We start from the raw sequence: 20848 nt of genomic DNA on the forward strand, positions 1-20848 counted from the left end.
CGACCATTGTCATCGTTACTTCAATGAATACTCAACGAATAAATGACCTTTTAGTTATCCTAACAAATTTCCATGACAAGAAGTAGAAATGTTTAAGCGGCTAAAATTTCTAAAGAAGGTAAAATGATGGGGCAAATGTTTTTGTATAAATATTTTCTATTGGAAGTTGAAACTCGTTACGAATCGGCCCGGTTCAGTTCGGGAAAACGCGGCCCACTCCAGGTATTTTTGGACCTGACCTTCTATGGACCGATTGGCCCCCGTTAAGACCCAGATAGGAGGAGTAGGCTGATAACCTGATACCGCTCCTCTCCCTCGGGCCTCAGTCCCTCTTTCTCTCTAGATCGATCGGCGGAGACTTGCAAAATGGCCCTTCTCGCGGCGACGATCCCTTCCGAGGTTGCCCTGCTCTAACTTGCAGTCATCGAGATCATTTTTACTCGTTATTTTGATTTCGTCATCGTTTTTGATCCATGGCCCTGCGATTTTGCATTTACTGGTTTTAATTCAAGCATCTTCAAATAATTTTGTTAAAGACGTTAAACAGTTCTGTCAAGAAACGAACTTATGATATTTAGATTAGATGCTTTCTGATATTCTTCGCAATATTTTTTCTATTCATATCCAAATCAATTTAGCATATCAATTAACATATGCTTTTGGGCCAGAGATGCTTTAAGAAAGAAAGGTTTTACAATTGCATCATAATTAACAAAATTACACAAAATGTGGAACAAAGATATTCCACTGCCACTATCTGTATGATACATGATCTGGAGATTATAACAAGTAAATTAATATAATATATCATCCTAGAAAAATGATAAATAATAGTTGCTCATTATCTTTTCTCTGCCAACATGATCTCCCAGTCAAGTGATGAAGCTAGTCTCCTTCACTAAAGAAGTTGATGGAACTACTAAAGAAAATATGTCTCATATGTAGATGGTTTAGTGGTCAATAAATTGAATAACTAAAACTAGGCAAGCTGATATTCAACCTGTTCAATCAGAATACTAGAGTCATCTGAACCTAGAATGATTATCATGAATTTAAGAAAATTATCTTTTTTTTGTGTAATATAAGGACAGAACTTTGGTTTAACCTTCCTGTTGATAAGATAAAACGTGATTTGAAATAGTAACCAATATAGGTTGCATATGACAGATACACAAACTTGTAGTTGCTTCACTGTTTCCTCTTCCTGCGTCTTACAAGGTGTTATGAACTTGGATGTCTTATTCTATCCTAGCTAGGATTCATGATTATTGCCTAATTATCAAATAAATTGTTATGGTCTAGTACTCCAATTTTAAACTTATGAATGTTGAACAATCTGTTCAGGTTGGACTGCGGCTGCTGTTTTGCCCACTTACTTCTAACATTGTTACTAGGACAGCTTGGTATGTTTCACTTCTGCTCAGTGTGGTTACAAAGAGTAACATAGGTTCACTTTATACTAGAAAATAAAACAATTCTGGAATATGAACAGAAGACTAGAATGCTTTGCGATTCTACTTTTAAAATTGAACACTCCATGTCCTTCAAATTGTAGTTGTTGACTCTAAATGCTTAAAGGGCCTATTTGTATCTAATAAAATGCCTCTACAGCTCTACTTGATAAGGTAAATTCTTAAGGATTTAAGAACTAAGTTTTGTCATGTTTGAGATTCATATATCAATAAACAAACAATTGGCATATTCAAAACAGACAACCAGTACCTAACAATTCTTGTCTTGCAACTCTTCCTTTAGCAGCCAGACAGATGTGACTGTCTGATTGTGTTAGTTCAGATAGGCAAGTCTGGCATAGGGTGTGAACTCGCTTTAGCTGATTAGTATTTGAATTCAGCAAACATTATTTCATTCCACTTTTGGGGTCCCAGGTTTGCTTTGGTTTGAATATAGGCTCAAACATGATTGGAGGGGTACAAAATGATTCATTTGTATCAGAACTACTTAATGGATTGCCACCAAACTAGGGGCTGGACCATGTCATTGAATTGTTGTTAGGTCCTCCTGTTCTTACATTGGTGCTATACCAAAAGTTGAATTATCTGAAGGTATTCATGCTTGGATGGAGGTTCAGGATTATGAAAACCTTGTATTCCCTAAGGAGTTTCTACCATGTGGAAACACTCTTTAATGGAACTTTAATTTTAGTTGATCATGACCAAGAAACCACAATTTTTGCTTGGTAGCTCGGGAATGCCAGAGATTCATTTGTCATATCACTAGTTTTCTTTCATTACTTGTTATGATTGAGCATCATTCTCCCCTGTTAGAAATAGGCCCTTTGAACTTTCTTACTGGGTTCTTTAAAGGTGCTCTTGGGTTGCAATGTGTTTAGAAGAAAAAATGTCTTGCATCTTCTAAATCTTTCATGTCTTTCTTGGGATGCCAAAGTATTCATTGGAATCTTGGAAGAACATATGTAGTTGTGTAACAGTTGTCTTTCTTCTTCAATTAAGATCTTATTTTGTTAAATTCTTCAAATAAACCAAGTTATTCTCATATTATGTTGTTTAAGGAGCAAAATGGGTTAATACACCATCCCCACATGAGCCACCAGTTGAGAAGGGAATCCCTTCTCTTAAGCATGCCTAAGATGTTTGGAGCTACTCATGTATGACTATAGGAACAGATGCCCTGCTCCATAACACTTGTTCCCATTCTATCAAGCCAGTTTTTAATACTAAAAAAAATGAAATAGTCATTATTGCAGTTTTTTTTAACGAGTTAAGATTTGCTAGTTTAGTTCTTCTATGAACATGATTTTAGCTTTTGGAGCACATATTTATTCTTCATTACTTTTCAAGTTATTAGATGGATTGTTTAGACAAGTAGTTGATAATAGCTCCTCAGCTTGCTTTTAGTGTTAAAGACCATAAGGTTATCCTTGTCAATCATGCATTAATGGTAGCCTTGTGAACTAGGTCACCCTTATCTAGAATGGATGCATTAATTTTCTATTGTGATTTCAGTTTGCATTGAAATGAGGTTTCCTTATATTGGGGTATGATGTTGTTTTCTATTTGCTACATCAAAATGATTAACTGATTTTTAGCACTTTACTATAAATTAGCTGACTGGATGATCAGTGTTCTTTTCTTACAGAAGGATCACTATAATTCTTCCAATTTTTGTGTTTTGCGTGTGCAGCTGCACAATAGGGATTGGCTTGCCATTGTACTCTACTTTCAAGGCAATAGAGAATAAAAACCAGAATGAACGAGAAAAATGGCTTTTGTATTGGGCAGGTTGGTAAATAGTTGCTATCTCAGGTTTGGGAAATTATGTTCCTTACATATGTTTGTTTGTTACTCCCATGTTCTCTTCTTTTGCAATTGTTTTTTCCAAATTAGGTTCAGAAGGCGTTGATATCTCATTCCTAGCTTTACCTCATTATTGTAACAGAAATGGTTGATTCATGTTGTTAATTGATGTACTTAGTTTTCTGTGGCTTGAATGTGAAGTCTGGAACATATTAGTTTTGTTATTTGCCTTGTCCTGTGTAGGATATAAAGTGGAGCTTTTTTAACAAGATTTTCCCTTTTCCCCACTATAACTCATCACCTCAGTTCTTAAATGTATGAGGATATTTGGTCTTGTTGACAAGTCTACTTATCTAAAGATAAACATAAATGTAGCAAATTGATCATGATTAGCCTTGCCATCTCAAAGAGCAATCTATATGCTATGGTACCTATTTAAAGGGAGCTTATTTAGAAACCTCCCAACTCATTGGGTAATGACTAGGTTATTAGCATGATTTTAGTTTGTGCACAGTGATCTGATGTTTGTCATCGCTCATCTTTCTTTTGATTAAAGAAGATTGGGAATGAATATCTGCTCACAGTTGGACGGAGAATGCAAGCTCGAACCATCCCCTGCACGATCTTTTTTATCTCCTTCCTATGTATGGATAAAGGTAAGACCTTAGGTAGCAAGGTAGCAATGGTATGTGAAGGCTATTCTTGGGACTCAAAAGAGATATTTGTAGGTTCTGTCTCACTGCTAAGTTGAATATTGAAACTGTGACAGTCTTCTTTGCCCCACATAGTGGCCTTTGGTAGATGTGATAGTCACACCATCAAATCCTTTGCCCTTAATACAAATTTCAGTTCTTTTATCATAAAAATGTACCATTAGTAGGGGAGAAATATAGGTATATAACCTAAAGTCCTTAACCATTTTGCCCCAAGAACATCGCCTCCATCTAAGAACAGTAAAAGAAAATCAATGGTTAACTCTTGGTTTGCTAAGGAAACCTTGATGATGACCTTTTTGTATAGTAGTAATTGATTTCCTAACAACCACCTTAACTTTAAAAAAATTGGAGGTTTGTCTTCTGGTTGATTGAATTTCTTCACCATGGTCGAGTCCAAGAATTTGGTTCTTCTATAATAAATAAGCATTCTCACTAAAGTAGAGTAGAAGATGAGAGTTGCAGAAATGAGGATGTTAAAGTGGATGTATGAACATACGAAGATGAACATAATAAGAAATGAGAATATTAGAGAAAAAATCGGAGTTGCATCTATCGAGGGAAAACTTTGATAGACACATTTAAGATAGTATGAACAATAAATGCTTCAGTTAGGTGATGTGAGATGAGGAAGACAAAAAATACTTGGTTAGCAATAATAAGACAAGATAATTTTTTTTTTAAGCATAGATGATGATATAGTAGGGAATAGAGCCCAATGACGTAGAATGATCCATATAGCCAGCCCCACCTAGTGGGATAAAGTTTGGTTATTATTGTCGTTGTCTGTGTTTAGCCGACCTCACCTAGTGGGTGGGATAAGGCTTGATTATTGTCGTCGTCGTCTCACTGATTTGTGTTTAGCCGACCCCACCTAGTGGGTGGGATAAAGCTTGGTTGTTGTCGTTGTCACTGATTTATGCTTAATAAATCCTTAAGATTTTCATTGTTATGCCTATAGTATTGTGCTGACTGTCATCACCTTCTTGAACAATTCTTTTTTCATCATTAAGACTGTCCACGTCTGTCAATTGGTTGATCATGATTTCATCAACTATCTCTTTTGCTTGAATTGATGCCTTTGATGCTACTTGATTCTTGGTTTTTATTACTAACATTTTTTTGGTATCCTATTCAATTTTTTGTAATTTGAAATCCTTCTAATTGAGTTGAATTTTACTGTGTGACTAGGATTTCAGTTTTCCTGACCCAGAGCCTCTTTGTTTGTTACCAATCTATTATGTTTTTCTCAATTTAGGTATATCCTTTGCTTAATGTAGTGACACTGCCTATAGTATTGTGCTGACTGTCATCACCTTCTTGAACAATTCTTTTTTCATCATTACGACTGTCCACGTCTGTCAATTGGTTGATCATGATTTCATCAACTATCTCTTTTGCTTGAACTGATGCCTTTGATGCTACTTGATTCTTGGTTTTTATTACTAACATTTTTTTGGTATCCTATTCAATTTTTTGTAATTTGAAATCCTTCTAATTGAGTTGAATTTTACTGTGACTAGGATTTCAGTTTTCCTGACCCAGAGCCTCTTTGTTTGTTACCAATCTATTATGTTTTTCTCAATTTAGGTATATCCTTTGCTTAATGTAGTGACACTTCCTATTTATTTATTTATTTATTTTAAATTGCAGTGTATGGATCATTTAGCCTTGTTGAAGTCGTCTCTGACCAGGTTCTTTATTGGTATGATCCTCTGCCATACAAATAGTATTTTCTTGTATATTGCCATAATATAGGAAGTTTCTCAAAAAATTTATTTATGACAATTGTTCATTGTGGTTAATATTCATGATATTCCCAAAAATGTTGTTATCAGTTAGTCTCTTGAACTTTATTTTAGCATCTTGTTTGATACACGATGCAAATTTGAGAAAACTTAACTTCATGCATTGTCTCATTTTTCCTTCTCTATTTTTTGTTGTCTGGGGGTATTTCTGCAAAAATAAAAAAGAGAAAATACTACAGCTGGATTTGTACTGGATAACACCCATATGCACTAACCCTCTAGGCAAAAGGCATGTCAGCCTTCAGCGTGTTATTGTCATGTTCCACCTTTCATCTTAGACTCATATTTGTTGATCATGCAGCCTTAGACTTCTTGTCTAAGAAGGGATCAGACTGAAAACAACTGGTGCATAGAGATATGCAATGTTATGCATAAGATACACTCAGGGTATGTATGCAGATCCTTAGACGTAAACTTGGGAAGGATATGATTGTTTTTCAGATGCCATATAGTTATTTGCCTGCCAGGGTATAATAAGCTTATTTTTTGGTTTCAACAACACGTATTGTATGGCAGAACTGTGGTGTGATTGTTTTATCTGAGATATGAATTTTTCAAAGTTGTTGCATTTCAGCAAAAGATTGATGCATACATAATATGAATGCTCATAGGCAACTTCTGTTATACTCGGAGTATGTATGTATATTTTTAGATCTAAATTTGGGACTGGTATCGTGTTTGTGATGCCTTGTAAATTATTGGCCTTCCAAGGTTATAATTAGCTTACTTTGTTTTTTTTTTCTTTTTCCAACAAATGTTTGCATGGCTGAATCCATGCTGTGATTCTTTTATCTATGATCTGAATTTTCCGCAACAGTGGCATTGCAGCCAATTATTGATGCATGCATAACAGGAATTCTCATTTAAGAAACATTTTTCATTTTCTCTCGTATTTGACTGAGTGTGAAATTATATTGAGTTTTCATAGCTGTTAAGAAATGGCCCAATTTATAAATTACTGGTCTAACATTAATGGTTAACTTTAACATCTTTGTCTGCTACTAATATTTTCAGCCTTTTTAAGTTCAAAGAAATGCTTGCCACCATTTATAAGTTGATTATTCAGTTTTGTTATTCTTTTTATTTGTCAGGTGTCCATTCTACTACCAAATTAAGTTTGCGTGCCTTGTTTGGCTCCAGTTTCCATCGTGTCATGTAAGCAATCTACAACAAAATATTTATTTCCTAATATGAGTTTTTAATGAAATGATCTTATTTAGCAACACTAACCTTATGACTAATCTTCCACAATCAATGTGCTCTGGAACATGGACATAATAAACTTCCATAAACAATTTGCGTAAATGGCTACAGAACTACAGGATATAATTCGTCATTTAATTCAATTTGGTCATTGATTGGTGTAAATGTCTTTTAAAAATAATCTAGTGCTTCCTTTTTATATATGAATACAGCAAAGTTCCTGTTCAGCTCTTCAGCTGAGCTCTTTTTCATTTTACTAGTTCCAACTAATTTATATCCCCTATGGAACTGGAACTTCACTGATGTTACTTGGAGGGTCAGAAATGTATATACCTCTTCTCTGATCAGCTTACATATTATCCTTTTCTTGAAAAGCCATTACTTACACGAAGGTCAAAACTCTGACTTTTCAGATAAAGAGGAACAATTTGCCTTTAAATTACTTGATCATCTTTGTTTGGTATTTCTCATCTCTATTTTCTGGAGCTATAGAATTGAGTTATAAAAAGGGCGGCCCGGTGCACGAAGCTCCCGTCATGCGAGGTCCCGGGGAAGGATCCATTGTATGCAGCCTTATCCTGCTTTTTGCAAGAGGCTGTTTCCAGGATTCGAATCCGTGACCTTTTGATCACAAAGCAATAACTTTGCCGTTGCGCCAAGACTTCCCTTCTATAGAGATGAGTTATACTATGAAATTTTAGGAAAATGTAGTGAGGAGGGAAAGTAATGCCACAAATATCTATGAGAATCTATTTGATTTCATGGTTGTGAGATCAACTGTAGGTCTTATTTAATTAATAAAATAACTAATGGAAACACAAATAGAACTTTGAAAAAACTTTTATTATCCGTTGACAACTATTGCAGTAGGTTTTGGAGAATAAAATTATATCTAGTAATGGAAGATATGCATGATTATGTTGTTACTAGTGTTAGAACTATAGGGTGTTTGATAACTATTGTTTCAATAGTTGTAGGTTTGCATAGTCAGCTCTAGGTCTCTATCCTCTTACATCAGTGTTAGATGAATAAACCAATTATGATATAGATAAAGTCTCTTTGGTGTGTGTTTTTTTAGAAGATATTTGTTAATGGATGAGTGTATTATTAGATTAAATTTGAGGCTTGGGTTGTTGAGAAAAATTTTTGAATCGAAAGTCTTGTATCACCTTTCATATTTTATGGATCAAAGCAAGGTTTAAAATCTTGACCCGTGCCGAGGTTTCGGTCCCGGACCAGAATGATACGGTTTCGGTATCGTATCGTGCCATGCCGATACTATTTCGGTATTTTTTTTATTTATATATAATAATTATTAGAAGGGAGCCTTGGCACAACGGTAAAGTTGTTGCCATGTGACCAAAATGTCACGGATTTGAATCCTGGAAACAGCCTCTTGCAAAAAGCAGGGTAAGACTGCGTCCAATGGATCCTTCCTTGGACCCCGCATGGCGGGAACTTCGTGCACCGGGTTGTCTTTTTTTATATAAAATAATTATTAGATAAATATGTTTATTGTGTATAATTTAAAAATAAGTTGTATATTAATTTTATATAAATTCTCAATTATTGAACAACTTAATATAGTTAGAAAAAATAATTAAATATAGTTTTCTTTAAAAAAAGTTGATCTATGAATAACTTGAATTAAAATTGATACATCATAATATGTTACCTTATTAATACCAAAGGAGTGACGTGAATCAGATGGAAGCATTGGTTCTTGCGACATTCTGCTTAGCTCAACTCCATAGTTCTCCAATGCCCAGATTAAATAAGCATCCATGACATGCAATATTGATATTGATTTCTCCACATGTCTATCAGCGTGTCTCGATTCATCATTGGATGTTGGATTTGAACTGGTACCATTGAAATCGGAACGGGCACGAATAAGGATAAGCATACGTCCCTGAACTCTGGTATGATGGATCACCATATGATGCATCAGAGTTATAATAAGAAGGTTGCGAGTATGATGAACTTTGACCAGAATCAATCTCAGCTAAACTCACCCTTATATCGACGTTGGTATTGAATAGCACTACATCTAGCTCCATGATCATAATCTTGAGTTGTATGTGTGTAATCTATCTCACATGTCCATGGCTCCGATGCTAGAGTAGGGGGAACATAATTTTCACCACTAGATGCATCACCATTATCATCACTTCAATAAGTACTTGCGTTGCTATCAACATCACTATCCTCATTTCGAACATCTCGTCGGATTACAGTGTCAGAAGGTGATGATGTTTCTTCACTGTCATCATGTTCTTGCTCATAAATTGCATTGAGTGGATTTTCTTTAATTCTCAATTGACCCCTTCCCATAAAAGTAGGAGGTTTGCTTTTTTCTTTGTCTTTAGTAAAAATTGCAAGAGCTTTGCTTTTGCCTTTATCTATGGACTTTGGTTGGGTTTGTGATGTTTGAGAACGCCTAGATCGAGATCCAGAAAATCGAAATTCTTGATCAAAAGCTTCATCATCTTTTTCCTCGCAGATATCTCCTTTAGCATGTATTTTTTCAATCTGTTGAGCAAGAAATTGAGATGATTGTGGTGGATCTCCTGCTTCATCAAGTAATGGATTTTCAGCCTCAACAACGCTCCACCAATCCATCATTGGATCATTTTCAGTTTGGACAAATCTAATATCAAATGGGACTACATCACCAGACTCTTGTTTTTCATTCTCTTTTGTTATTGCTCTTAGTTGAAGACACATATTATAATGAACGTAGACCATCTTCTCCAAGCGACGATAAGAAAGACAATTTTGTACTTTTATATGAATGAGGGAGAAAGTTGACCAATTTCTTTCACAACCACCTGAAGACGTTGTCTGTGAGAGAATTCGTAGTGCAATCTTTTTCAAATTTGGAGCCGATCCTCTAGATTGTAACCACCACTCAGTTGTAAGATAAATAAGAACAAAATTAAAATAAGTATTTATATTTGTTGACAATAATTAGTAATAATTTTTATTATATTTACTTGCATCAATTTTATATCTGCATGACACTGAAATAGGATCGCTAAAAGAATCATATGCCTCTTGAAATAATCGACTTTCATTAATAGTCTCAGCAATTGATTCTTTATTTGTATGTAGTTTTGATATTACATGTCTGAGAGCCACTAATAAATCAGCATTTGGGCCAAGATTATAACGATATTGATATGCCGGATTGAGATAATAGCCTATAATAATTAACCATATATAATTATTAATAACAATATTAAAAATTCTTTATCATTAAAAAATATGTACTGGCCAAATGAATAGATTTTCTCATTTAATCGTCCCATCTTGTAGTGATTATATCAATTTAATGTTGATACTTGGTCGGTGATTGTAGACGTCTCTTCATTTCCTCTTTTGCTTCATGAATTAGGTGATAAATGTTGCCCATTTGTGGCTTCTTGTCCATATCAACTTTACGTAGAACAACGTACAATGGTTCTACTGCTATAAGAATATCTGTGATACTGTCCTAAAATCTAATAGATAATAATTTTTTGCACCTCCTTACCTTCAGTCATGTTCGAATCTCGGCAAAGTCAAGGTAAATGTCTCTCTTATGTGTTAGTCACTATTCTAAAGGCTAGTAGCCGCCCGTGATTTACCTCCTCCGTGTTGGCCTGGGACGGATTGGCGGGGGCGCTGGGGGCGAGCGTATTCGCCTTTTACCACCATGTTAGAATATCGAGAGGCTTCCCAATCCTCATATTGAACATGACCTTTAATTCGACTTTTTTCTGATTCAACGATTTTAACAGGAGAAAGTGAATGGCAAATCTAGTCGCTCTTGGTCGCAGAATCTCCCCATCAATAAATTTCCTCATTAATCCATGAACTCAATGATGATTATAGATAAATTTTGTTAAAGATTGACCTTTTTTTCACTACCTTCTTCATTATATCGAACTTATTGATATCTGCCATCATCAAATCGATACAGTGTGCTGCGCATGGTGTCCAAAATAATGTTTGATACTTTTGCTCCAATAACTCTCCAGCCTTTTTAAAGTTGACACCATTATCTGTAATCACTTCTGCACCTATCTCGTGAACTACACTATCCATCAAACGATATATGTAGGGTGCATCATGATAGTCTGTAGTTACATCAATAGATTTATGAAATATCACCTTTCTATTGCAGTATAGTAGAAAGTTGATAATGCTTATCCGTGTAGGTCCTGTCCAGCCATCACACATCAACATAACCCCATATAAGCTCCATTGCTTCTTGCATGATAGGATCCAAGTCTTGATCTCCTCCACTTGTTCATCTAAATATAGACCGACAATTTCATATGCAGTCGGAGGTTGAATACCAGGATGAGATTTTTGGATGTTAGACATCATACTACGGTAGTATGTGTTGTTTGTTGCATTAGGGGAATATGATTAAAATGGAAAAATTTAGCAATACTTTTATGATTGATTTATTCTCTTTTGAATATGCATCATTAATCTTACTCTGTTTGCTAGCTTGGTCTGGGAATGCTAGTGGATTAATATTAGCAATATCAACTGCACGTCTTTGTCCCATAGAAGAAAAAACGACCAATACTACCTTGTGTTGAAGTAATACGAACACTTGCACTCCTTCCTAATGTTGTTGCAGTAGTTGAGTCACTTCCACTGGCACTAGAGCCACTTCTATGTCGCATATTTTGCTCATAGTCATAATGAGTTCGAGAGACATTGAGAGCTGCTAAAAAGTCTTCGTCATTTGGAACTTCACCACGACCTTCCATTTCATCATAGATTGGTTCTTTAGAGCTTTGGCTATCAACAAGTTCATGCTCTCATTGTTGTTTATACTTTAATGCTTTTTTGCCATCAAGTTCCTCTTTCATTGCACGACAAACTTCTTGAGAAACTTTTGGACAATTAGAAACATCCGGATATCTACCAGCAAGATGTTGTCTTAGGCGTGTGACCCCGCCGTTGCGTCCAATCATATCGCAATGCAAACATTACCAATGGAATCAATTTTCTAATCGATGTCGTGTCTCCAAACTGGATCATGAGATTGTTGTTTTGGTGCCATTACCTATTATACAAAAATTAAGAATAATACACATTTATAGATAATGGTCATCATTTTATAATGTCAAGAATGTATTATCATTATAAATTTACAAATCAAGTATATAAACTATAAAGAGTAACTTCTAAAATTTGAAACAATCTCCTAAAAATATTAATTCATCTTTCTCAATTTAAAATGATCAGAATTGCACAAGATTAAATATGTTAATATTCGTGGATTCAAATTTCAAATTAATTCTAAGATTAAAAAATATTATCTATAATAAATATATAAATTAACATAAAAATGTTATTTTATATATAAGAATTATATAAATAAACTAATTAATTATTTAATTATTATTTGTAAAAATATAAAATAATAAAAATATCAGAATATCAATTTAATTTATTAGATTTTTTAAAATTTTTAAGAATAATTTTAAATGAAATTTAAAATAATAAAAAATTATTAGAATATATATATGAATTTTTATAATTTTAAAATGAAATTTAAAATAATAAAAAAATATTAGAATATATAATCTGAATTTTTATAATTTTTTATCTGAATTTTAATAATTTTTAACTGAATTTTTATATTTTTTTCAAATTTTTAAATGCAATTTAAAATAATAAAACAATTATTAAAATATAAATCAGATTTATTATAATTTTTTAAAAAAATTTTAAACACAATTTAAAATATTAAAAAATAATTTTTTAGAATATTAATTAAAAATTTAATTTTAATTATATTTTTTTATATATTTTATTGGGTTAGTTTAATTAGGGTTTATAAAAGCATGTTTGTAATACCATACTTCCTTAGGAATGATTTAAATTAATAAAATTAAAATATAATTTTTTTAAAGCTAGGGCACGCGTACGCGAGCAGCGGCGGATTGCGGCCTCTGGCGCCACCGGAGGCGTCCGGCGACGATTCCGACGCCACCGGAGGCGTCCGACGACTCCTCCGGCACTGCCTGCGATGTATCCGAGATGGGCACGCCGATGAATAGGGGAAATCATACCTTCAGAGTTCACCGCCCTTGCTGCCGCTTCGCTATTGCTCGCCTTGCCGCTGTCGCCTCGCCTCGTCCGTTGTCGCCTTGCCTCGCCGCTGTCGTGCTGCTGCTGCTTGCCTCGACTACTGATCGAGCGCGATCGGTGCCTTTTATAGATTTTTTTCTTTATAGCGACCGATTAACTGCGACAGATGGAATCAATTCGATTCCTTCTGTCACGATTAATCGATCGCGCGTGGAATCGATTCCTTCATTCTGTGGTGCCTTTTATAGATTTTTTTTTTATAGTGATGGTTAATCGTGACAGATTCTGTTGCGATTAATCGATCATGCGTGGACTGATGCGTGTGTATCACGCGTCGAAATTTTATCTCGTCGGGTGCCGGTTTCGGCCGGGCGGCAGAACGGTAAAAACCGTCTGTGCCGCCCGGCATAGAACGGTATTTGTTTCCCTAGATCAAAGTACAGAGTAGTTCGGTACAAAAAAAGGTAATGTTGCATATTTTAAAATGCTAAGATGGTTATGTAGTTTCTAAAAAGGATAAAACAAAAAAATGCTACTATCCAAGTGTAATTAGATATAACTCCAGTAGATGAAAAAATGGTGGAAATTAAATTGTGATGGATTGAATATGTTCAATAGTGACCAATAGATTCTATAACTTGAAGAGTTAATCCTATTATCTTGGATGGTCTAAGGGATGAAGGGGAAGAAAATATTAATCAATTTAATAAAAATGACTCTGAGAAACCTGATTTTTTTAGTTTACTTTGTTCCTGTGTGCTCTTCATGTAATGCACAGAGGATACAAACTGTATGCTTTCACTTCACTTTTCCTCTATTTTTTATTCGAAGTATAACTGAAGTGATTTAGTTTCCATTTTTCAGGGTTCAAAATATTTGTATGCAAGATACCTTCGACCATTCTTACAGAAACGTCAAGATACACTTGATCACCTACTGAATTCCTTGTCCCATGAAATTGTACGTCATTTGGTTGCAACTCATCTTGGTTGGTAAAGTTTCAGTTCTCTATAACTGCAAAGGCTGCAAGTTATTGGAAGCCAATTTTTTATTTTATAAATTTTGATGAATGTGCACAGTAGAATAAAAACCTTCTTATGTAAAGCTTCGCTATCCTAACGGCTTTGGTTACTTTATATGCTATATTTATATCAATCTCTTGGGTGATGTATACCTTCTATTGATTTATCTGCTGCCCTTTATTTTTGTGAATTAAAAAATCTATCCTTTTGTTTTATTTTTCATTAAACAGTCTACATGTGATGATGACAACCATGATCTGCTTTTTTTTGTTCATCGCCTACTAAACTTTCCAAAAATGAAATTCTTAGTACATCTTGCTCATGAAAATACTTTGTAAATGTTTGTCATATGATATTAGACTCTTATCTGTTTGCAACTCTTAGGAGAAGTTCATTAGCAACCATCAACAAGAAATTCAATTCACAAAGGCTATGGCAGTGAGATGCGCAATCACAGGTAGTTGTGCTGTCTCAGTTGTACTCTTTTTTTTTGCAAACAGAAGTAACACCCAAAAAAAAAAGGTTGATTTGTATTTCATTGCTTGCTTAACAGATAAGTATATCGAGTGACTAGCTGTTTGGGAGATTCTCTGTGGATTTCCATGTTCCAAGTATTATAGCTAATACTAATTTGACAAACAAGTAATAAACTTAAATGGTGTTCATGTCTCTCTATCACATGTATTAGATGTCAAACAACTTCAACTTGATCTTATTTGGGTTTCGATTGCTTTCATGGTAGCGAAGGGTGTTGAATGATTAACTATTTTGGGTCTCTTCCAAGGATCTTATTTGTTCCTAGTATTGTAGCTAATTATAGTTCAACTAACAATTTAACCATACATAGTATGTATGCCTTTCTACCATCATGCATCAGATGTCAAACAACTGCAAGTTGACAATTGCATTTTATCTTCCGAGGAGCATCTTAGTTTATTTACATTGCATATGTGATTTACCTAAACCCTAAGCTGTAACCTGAGTAGGGAATTATCTTATGTGGATTTTGTAACCAATGTCATAGTATTGTATTTGTTAGAACTTTCATTTGACATGGTGTGTTCACAAGCGCACCTTTTCAACTACTGCTTTTCATTTGCTCTATTATCTAATTGTTTTGGAGCACTATTGACTGGAGGTTTACTATGTGAATATGTTTCAGCAAACAAGGTTTTGAAGGATATCATCAGTCCAGCGCACATCCACGAACCAGGCAATGCTGAGTCTCGAAATGCACAAACGGGTCTGCAGAGTCAAGATTTAGTCCCCAACTCCGATTCTGAATTGGAGGCCGAAAACTGAAGCCTACCACTGGGTGAATTTCCATTTAGATTAGTGTTTAGTTAGAATAATTAGAATAAATTTTTTTATGCTTTATCGATGTTTCTCCTGTTCATATTTCACTTGGGTAGTGAATTTTGGTGGCTTTGCAACAAGTTTATGGTTTAAATGGTCTGACTACTGAAGCATATGCATCTCTTAGTCATTGTGACAGATTTAGATCTATAAACAGGATGGACAGAACTCTTTTGTTCAAGACTTGTTTTCAAGAAAGGTGGATTAAGGTGGTTGAAAAGTATAATCTAGGTTAATTTCAAGCATAAAACAGTGGTGGATATTGTCAAGGTTGAGTTACCGTTGCTATAAAACTCTAGCTTAGATCTTGGATAAATTGGCTAAAGAAGAGATTTAAGTTGATAGGAGTTCAGCCAATTTGAGTGGAGCAATGGGTTTAGTTCTTCTGAAGCAGGCCTTCGGACGCAATGGGTAAAGTTTCTAAAATTTCTAGTTAGATTTGATCAATCAATCAAGAGTCCAATTGAGTTTTGTTGAACGATGAGCAAATTGTCCTGATTGTCCAAGGTGGATGGGTGCAATTTAACCTTGACACTAACTTTGCAGTGAAGTTGTGCTGCAGCATGCGGTAAAGCAGTTTGGGCTAAATCTGGTTGAGGTGGAAAGGAATAAGTGATCTGAGGTGAAGTAGAGATTACATATCCATAGTGACTATCGGATGTGGTATTTAACACATTCTTCAAAAGTGAGTGTCGAACATGTGGGTTAGATCCTCTTAATCATTTTAAAATGCATGTTGATCCTGTTTGAAAGTGAAGAAGACGGTAGGTTGAACACGTGGCTCTGCGATTGATTGGATGAAGACTCCTCGTTGTCTTGCAAAACCAAGAGCATTAGTGTCGGGCCGGGGAGGGGTTCATAGCGTTGGTCTTTCGACGCTCAAGTCAATCCTCAGCTTATGGAGAAGAATAGTAGGAAAATTGTAGCCATGAGCGTGTTGAATAGTAAAGTATCGCATACCTCCCCACGTGAATGGAAACTCCTTTTTAAAATATCACTGTAGTATATGCAAGTTTTTTAAAGTGTCTTAGGAAAAGATAAGTCAAAAAGTGTCAATGACACCTTTCTTTAAGCGAGCACGCAAATCTCTAACGTGAGAGTCTAGAAGCTTCTAAAGTATGATTTGCATGCTGGATATGCTCTGTCGTCGATGACACAAACTTTCAAAAGGGGATGGTGAGATATGTCTCTGGGTCTCGTAATAGGCCGATCGGATGTTGCTCAGCCGGGACATCTCCATCTTGGCCATATAGAGTAAGGTTGTTAATCTATCCTTCACTCGGCTATCTGGTTGTCGGAGGGCTGCTTGTCGCCTGATTGGACATAAGGTTCACTCAATAGAACGGTGGGCCGGGATATTTACTATTTGTCTCTTAACTCCAGTCGCAAGTTTTCAAAGGATGGCTGTTTGGAAGGTCACGTCCAATCGGCATTGGAGGCATGTTCGGCCAACTTTGCCTGATCTGAAGACTTTGACTTTAACACCGGTCGCTCTTCCATGCTTTGACCCGTCTTTGGTGGGGGTCCTATTTGTCACCATATCATAAACCTTCCCCTCAAGTCTAGTCGAAGGAGCCTGCAAGTCCGATTGATTGGACAATTAGTATTTTCAGCAACTCTTCTTCTTGAACGGACGTACTAGGGTTTAGAGCTGTCGCTCGACTAGGACACTTAGGCTTTGCACAATTATTGCTTTTATGGATCGTCCAGGAGCTGATCTCCACTTGATCGGGAGACTCTAGGGTTGATGCCGATCAGACGTCACGTGAACGACACTTAGTTGTTTATCACTTATTTTCTAATTTCTTTCTTGAATGGTCACCCATACTTAGTGTCTTTTTATTGTTGCAGATGTCAACTTGATTTCTTGGAAACTGTTCAAATCTCCTGCCATTAATGTAAAGTACGTCGACCATGCTTTTTAATCATACACTTCAATTTTTCATTAATGCCACCTATGGTTGAATGCCATGTGTCACGATCCTCTGCTGTTGAATGTGTGACGTGATATGACTATTGTGATCTAATGTGATAATCGCCTTTTCTAATTCGATGGCCAAGATTAAGTCTCATTTTCCCAAGCCCTTGATTGGACGACTTGGGACAACCGTCAACAGGGCTTCTATACCCTTAATTTCTTCCTTCACCTTATCGCATCCTTCGTTCTCATCTTCGTCTCTGTTGCTTCTTGTCCTCTGCTCCTCATTGACGATCTTTCTCTAGTAAGTTCTTTTGCCTTTCTCCCTTCGATCTCTGATTTTCATCTTCTTTCCATAGCACACTCTCCTTCTTCACCCCGGCTGTCCCCGAGTTGTGGTATACTTCCACCGAGTCGGACTTTAACGGTGACGAGGTAGACCAGATGGAAATAACCTACCATATTCTCGACAACCACCAAATCGCAATCCCTTCCACTTATGCTCATCTTCATACGCCTCCAGACGACTTTCCTCCTTTTTTTTAAAGATCAACTGTATGTCGGTCTATGCTTTTCTATCCATTCCTTTTTTTCTAAAGTTTGTAGGTATTTTCACATTTCTTTGCAATAGTTGGTACCTAATTCCTTTAAGTTACTATGCGGGGTCGTGATTTTGTTCCGTATGTATGGAATTCCTCTTTTGTCTTGTATTTTCCATTATTTCTATTATCCGAAATTATCCGAGCCAGGTATCTTCCTCTTTCAAGCCCGAGTGGACGCAGTCTATTTTGAAAAGATGCCCACCTCTAATAAGGGTTGGAAGGATTATTATTTCTACGTCCGACTTCTCGACCGACCCGCTTTTCCAACCGATTGGCAGATGGAACTGCTAAATGCCCCTGGGCTGTGAAAATACTTGTGGGAGCCAACCTACCTTCAAGTAGCCGCGCACCTAGCCGGTTAGAAATACTATATACACAAGCTACTGCCAGAGAGTGTATTGTATATGTTCGGGCTGACTCCCATCCGAGCTCGACTACCCGATTCCTTTGGTAAGCCATATTCCTTCTATCATTTTTGAATTTAATAGATTTTTCTTTCTTTTTGCAGCCTAAGTCATGTTCAAGGCGCTGCTCAGTGGCAAGGGCAAATTAATCGATGCAGAAATCAACTCTAGGGTGGCGACCGAGCTAGAAAGCGTAGGCTGTTGTTGGTCGGGCAATCTAAAGAACTGATCGGTGAAACATGAGCAAGCCAGGCGGCAGCCAGTGATGTCGCAGCGAACACTGGCGAGCTACTGCCTGAGCGCCCTTCTATGGCGCTCATAACGGTTCCTTCGGAATCGACCACTCTGGCGAGCCACTGATCTAGCGCCAACGCCGGAAGAGGCTCCGGTCGGAGGCTTCCTCCTGCTCGGAGGACTCTCTTTCATAGAACTCTGCGGCCGCGTCGACTCCTCGAACCCCATCCGAGCGAGGTGAGAGCTCTTTGTCTATCGTCCCTGAGAGGACGACCGGTCTACCAACTCCTCCGTCATTTGATCGGACTCTTTCTTTGTCTGAGCTATCGGCTGGGATAACCATAGAACAACCCATCTCCTACCTAATGCCCCCCCTAGCCGACACAGTGGTCCCTACATCTATCATCCGTTCCAACCCCCCCCCCCCCCCTCTAAGTCCAAGGGCAAGGCGACTTTAGAGTCCTCCGATCCGAGTAGCCGTAGGCATATCGCGACCATTATCAAACTACCAATTGATGCTTGGCGCCATTTGGACGACTCCGAACCACGCTCCCTTGAACATAAGATTCTTGGCCTAGACCCTGGCGGATGCTAGGGCTAGGGCAACCATAATTCCACCCGGTGAGCTCGCTGATAGCTTTAGTTAGAAATCTATTGGGATAAGCTTATTGGGATTTTTTTATTCATTTTTCTCGATCGACCATAACTGAATTCTTTTACTTGCAGTTCTGGGTGGAGAGCTTGGTTATGTGTCAGAGGTTGTCCTACCTAGAGCACAAAAATAAACAAATGCAGATCCTAGTCGGGGAGACAAGTGCCTCGCAAGCCTTAGTCGATCGGCTTAACGCTGAGGTGGCCCGGCTAAAAAAAGACTTGGATACAACCTCCGAGCAACTGCTAGGGTCTGAGCGGGCACTGATGGTTGAAAAAAATAAAAAATCATGATCAGGCCCTCCAACTCTACCAGCTGACCAAGTAGGCTCATAAGTTTAAGGCTAAAGTCAACTCTGCGAATGCCAAGAAGCTTAGTGCCATCAAGAGTTAGATATCAAAAATAAAGAAGTCCCGATTATGGCAAAAAAAACTCAAGGAAGCAAAAAACACCCTGGCCATAGAGCAAGTCATCCGTACGACTGAGCAGGTGGTCCACGAACTCTAGCTCAGTGACCTTAAATGAGAATTTACTAAAAAAGATGTCGAACTACTAGCATCGAAAGCCGCATTGGGACCTCCCAAGCTTAATTTACTAAGTTCAAGGAAGAGGAGCTCGGTCGGCTAAAGGCCTTCAGGGTAGAGTACCTTCGCTTGGAGGGTTTTAACCAAATGTTGACCAATTGCACCTTCCGACTGTTTGACTATAGTATTGATGAGACCTTGTAACAATTAAAGGAGGGAAGCTACCTTTTCACAGAGGTCCTGGAGGCGTTCATTAAGAGGGCGAAGATTGTGGAATTGCTCCTAGATGATGTAACTGTCGATCTGGATTAATTTTCTTTTTAACTTTATCTACATCCTTTTGTAGCAACGAAGCAATAGTTGTAACGAAGCATTAGTTGTAAAATTTTTCTAAGTCTACGTTCTGGAGTTAGCTTTTTGTAAATGAGTTGACTTTTACCTTTCACCTTAAAGACTTAGCTTTTTCGGTCTACTTGAGCAATATGCAGTGCGAGAGCTAAGCTTGACCAAAACTTAGCCGAACGACTCAATATTCTGTGATATTTGGCGCGAGAGCTTTGCTCACTTATAGCTCACCGAACGGTGCGAGAGTCTGGGGCACTTAGATGCATGCGCTTTGCTTGCTTATAACTTGGCCGAATGATTCAAGAGTCTGGAGACTTGAGAGCATACTCACTTATTACTCGCCCGAATGGTACGAGAGTTTGGGACACTTAGGTGAGAGGGCTTTGCTCACTTACAACTCGGCTGAACGATTCAAGAGTCTAGAAGCGTAAAAGCATGCTCACTTATAACTCGGCCGAGCAGCTCGAGAGTCTGGGACACTTAGTGCGAGGGCCTTGCTCTCTTATAACTCGAGAGTATTAGATCATGTTCTGGATATACCATTGATTATCATGCTAGGTATGATTGTGTACCAATGCATAGAGTCATATACTCCTGTTGATGTAGTCGGTTACTATATTAGTAACACTATATCATTGTTTGTATATCTTGTTAATTAAATCACACTATATCATTGTTTGTATATCTTGTTAA

General features: G+C 36.9%; 1 protein-coding gene across 2 annotated transcripts; it reads left to right on the top strand.

Moving 5' to 3' along the window:
- The first annotated feature begins 263 nt into the window (after positions 1 to 263).
- Positions 264 to 15589, top strand: LOC121967328 (HVA22-like protein k). 2 transcript variants are annotated; one of them, XM_042517478.1, is made up of 8 exons: positions 264 to 399; positions 1345 to 1403; positions 3163 to 3260; positions 5642 to 5693; positions 6888 to 6951; positions 13963 to 14058; positions 14505 to 14577; positions 15283 to 15589. In XM_042517478.1, exons 1-8 carry the CDS (start codon positions 367 to 369, stop codon positions 15420 to 15422), a joined length of 615 nt encoding a protein of 204 aa, XP_042373412.1. In that variant the 5' UTR covers positions 264 to 366; the 3' UTR covers positions 15423 to 15589. The 2 variants fall into 2 exon arrangements, with proteins under 2 accessions (XP_042373412.1, XP_042373413.1); XM_042517479.1 differs by having other exon boundaries at positions 13963 to 14090; positions 15283 to 15419.
- The last annotated feature ends 5259 nt before the right edge of the window (positions 15590 to 20848 follow it).

The sequence above is a fragment of the Zingiber officinale genome, chromosome 3B (assembly GCF_018446385.1).
Source record: "Zingiber officinale cultivar Zhangliang chromosome 3B, Zo_v1.1, whole genome shotgun sequence".
Classification (NCBI taxonomy): Eukaryota; Viridiplantae; Streptophyta; class Magnoliopsida; order Zingiberales; family Zingiberaceae; genus Zingiber; species Zingiber officinale.

Bases quoted from the DNA above. Each gene is read 5' to 3' on its own strand.
- LOC121967328 (XM_042517478.1), top strand. From the start codon at position 367: ATGGCCCTTCTCGCGGCGACGATCCCTTCCGAG. The intron at 3,261-5,641 runs GTTGGTAAATAG...TTTAAATTGCAG, and splicing joins ATGGCTTTTGTATTGGGCAG to TGTATGGATCATTTAGCCTT. The intron at 14,578-15,282 runs GTAGTTGTGCTG...AATATGTTTCAG, and splicing joins AGTGAGATGCGCAATCACAG to CAAACAAGGTTTTGAAGGAT.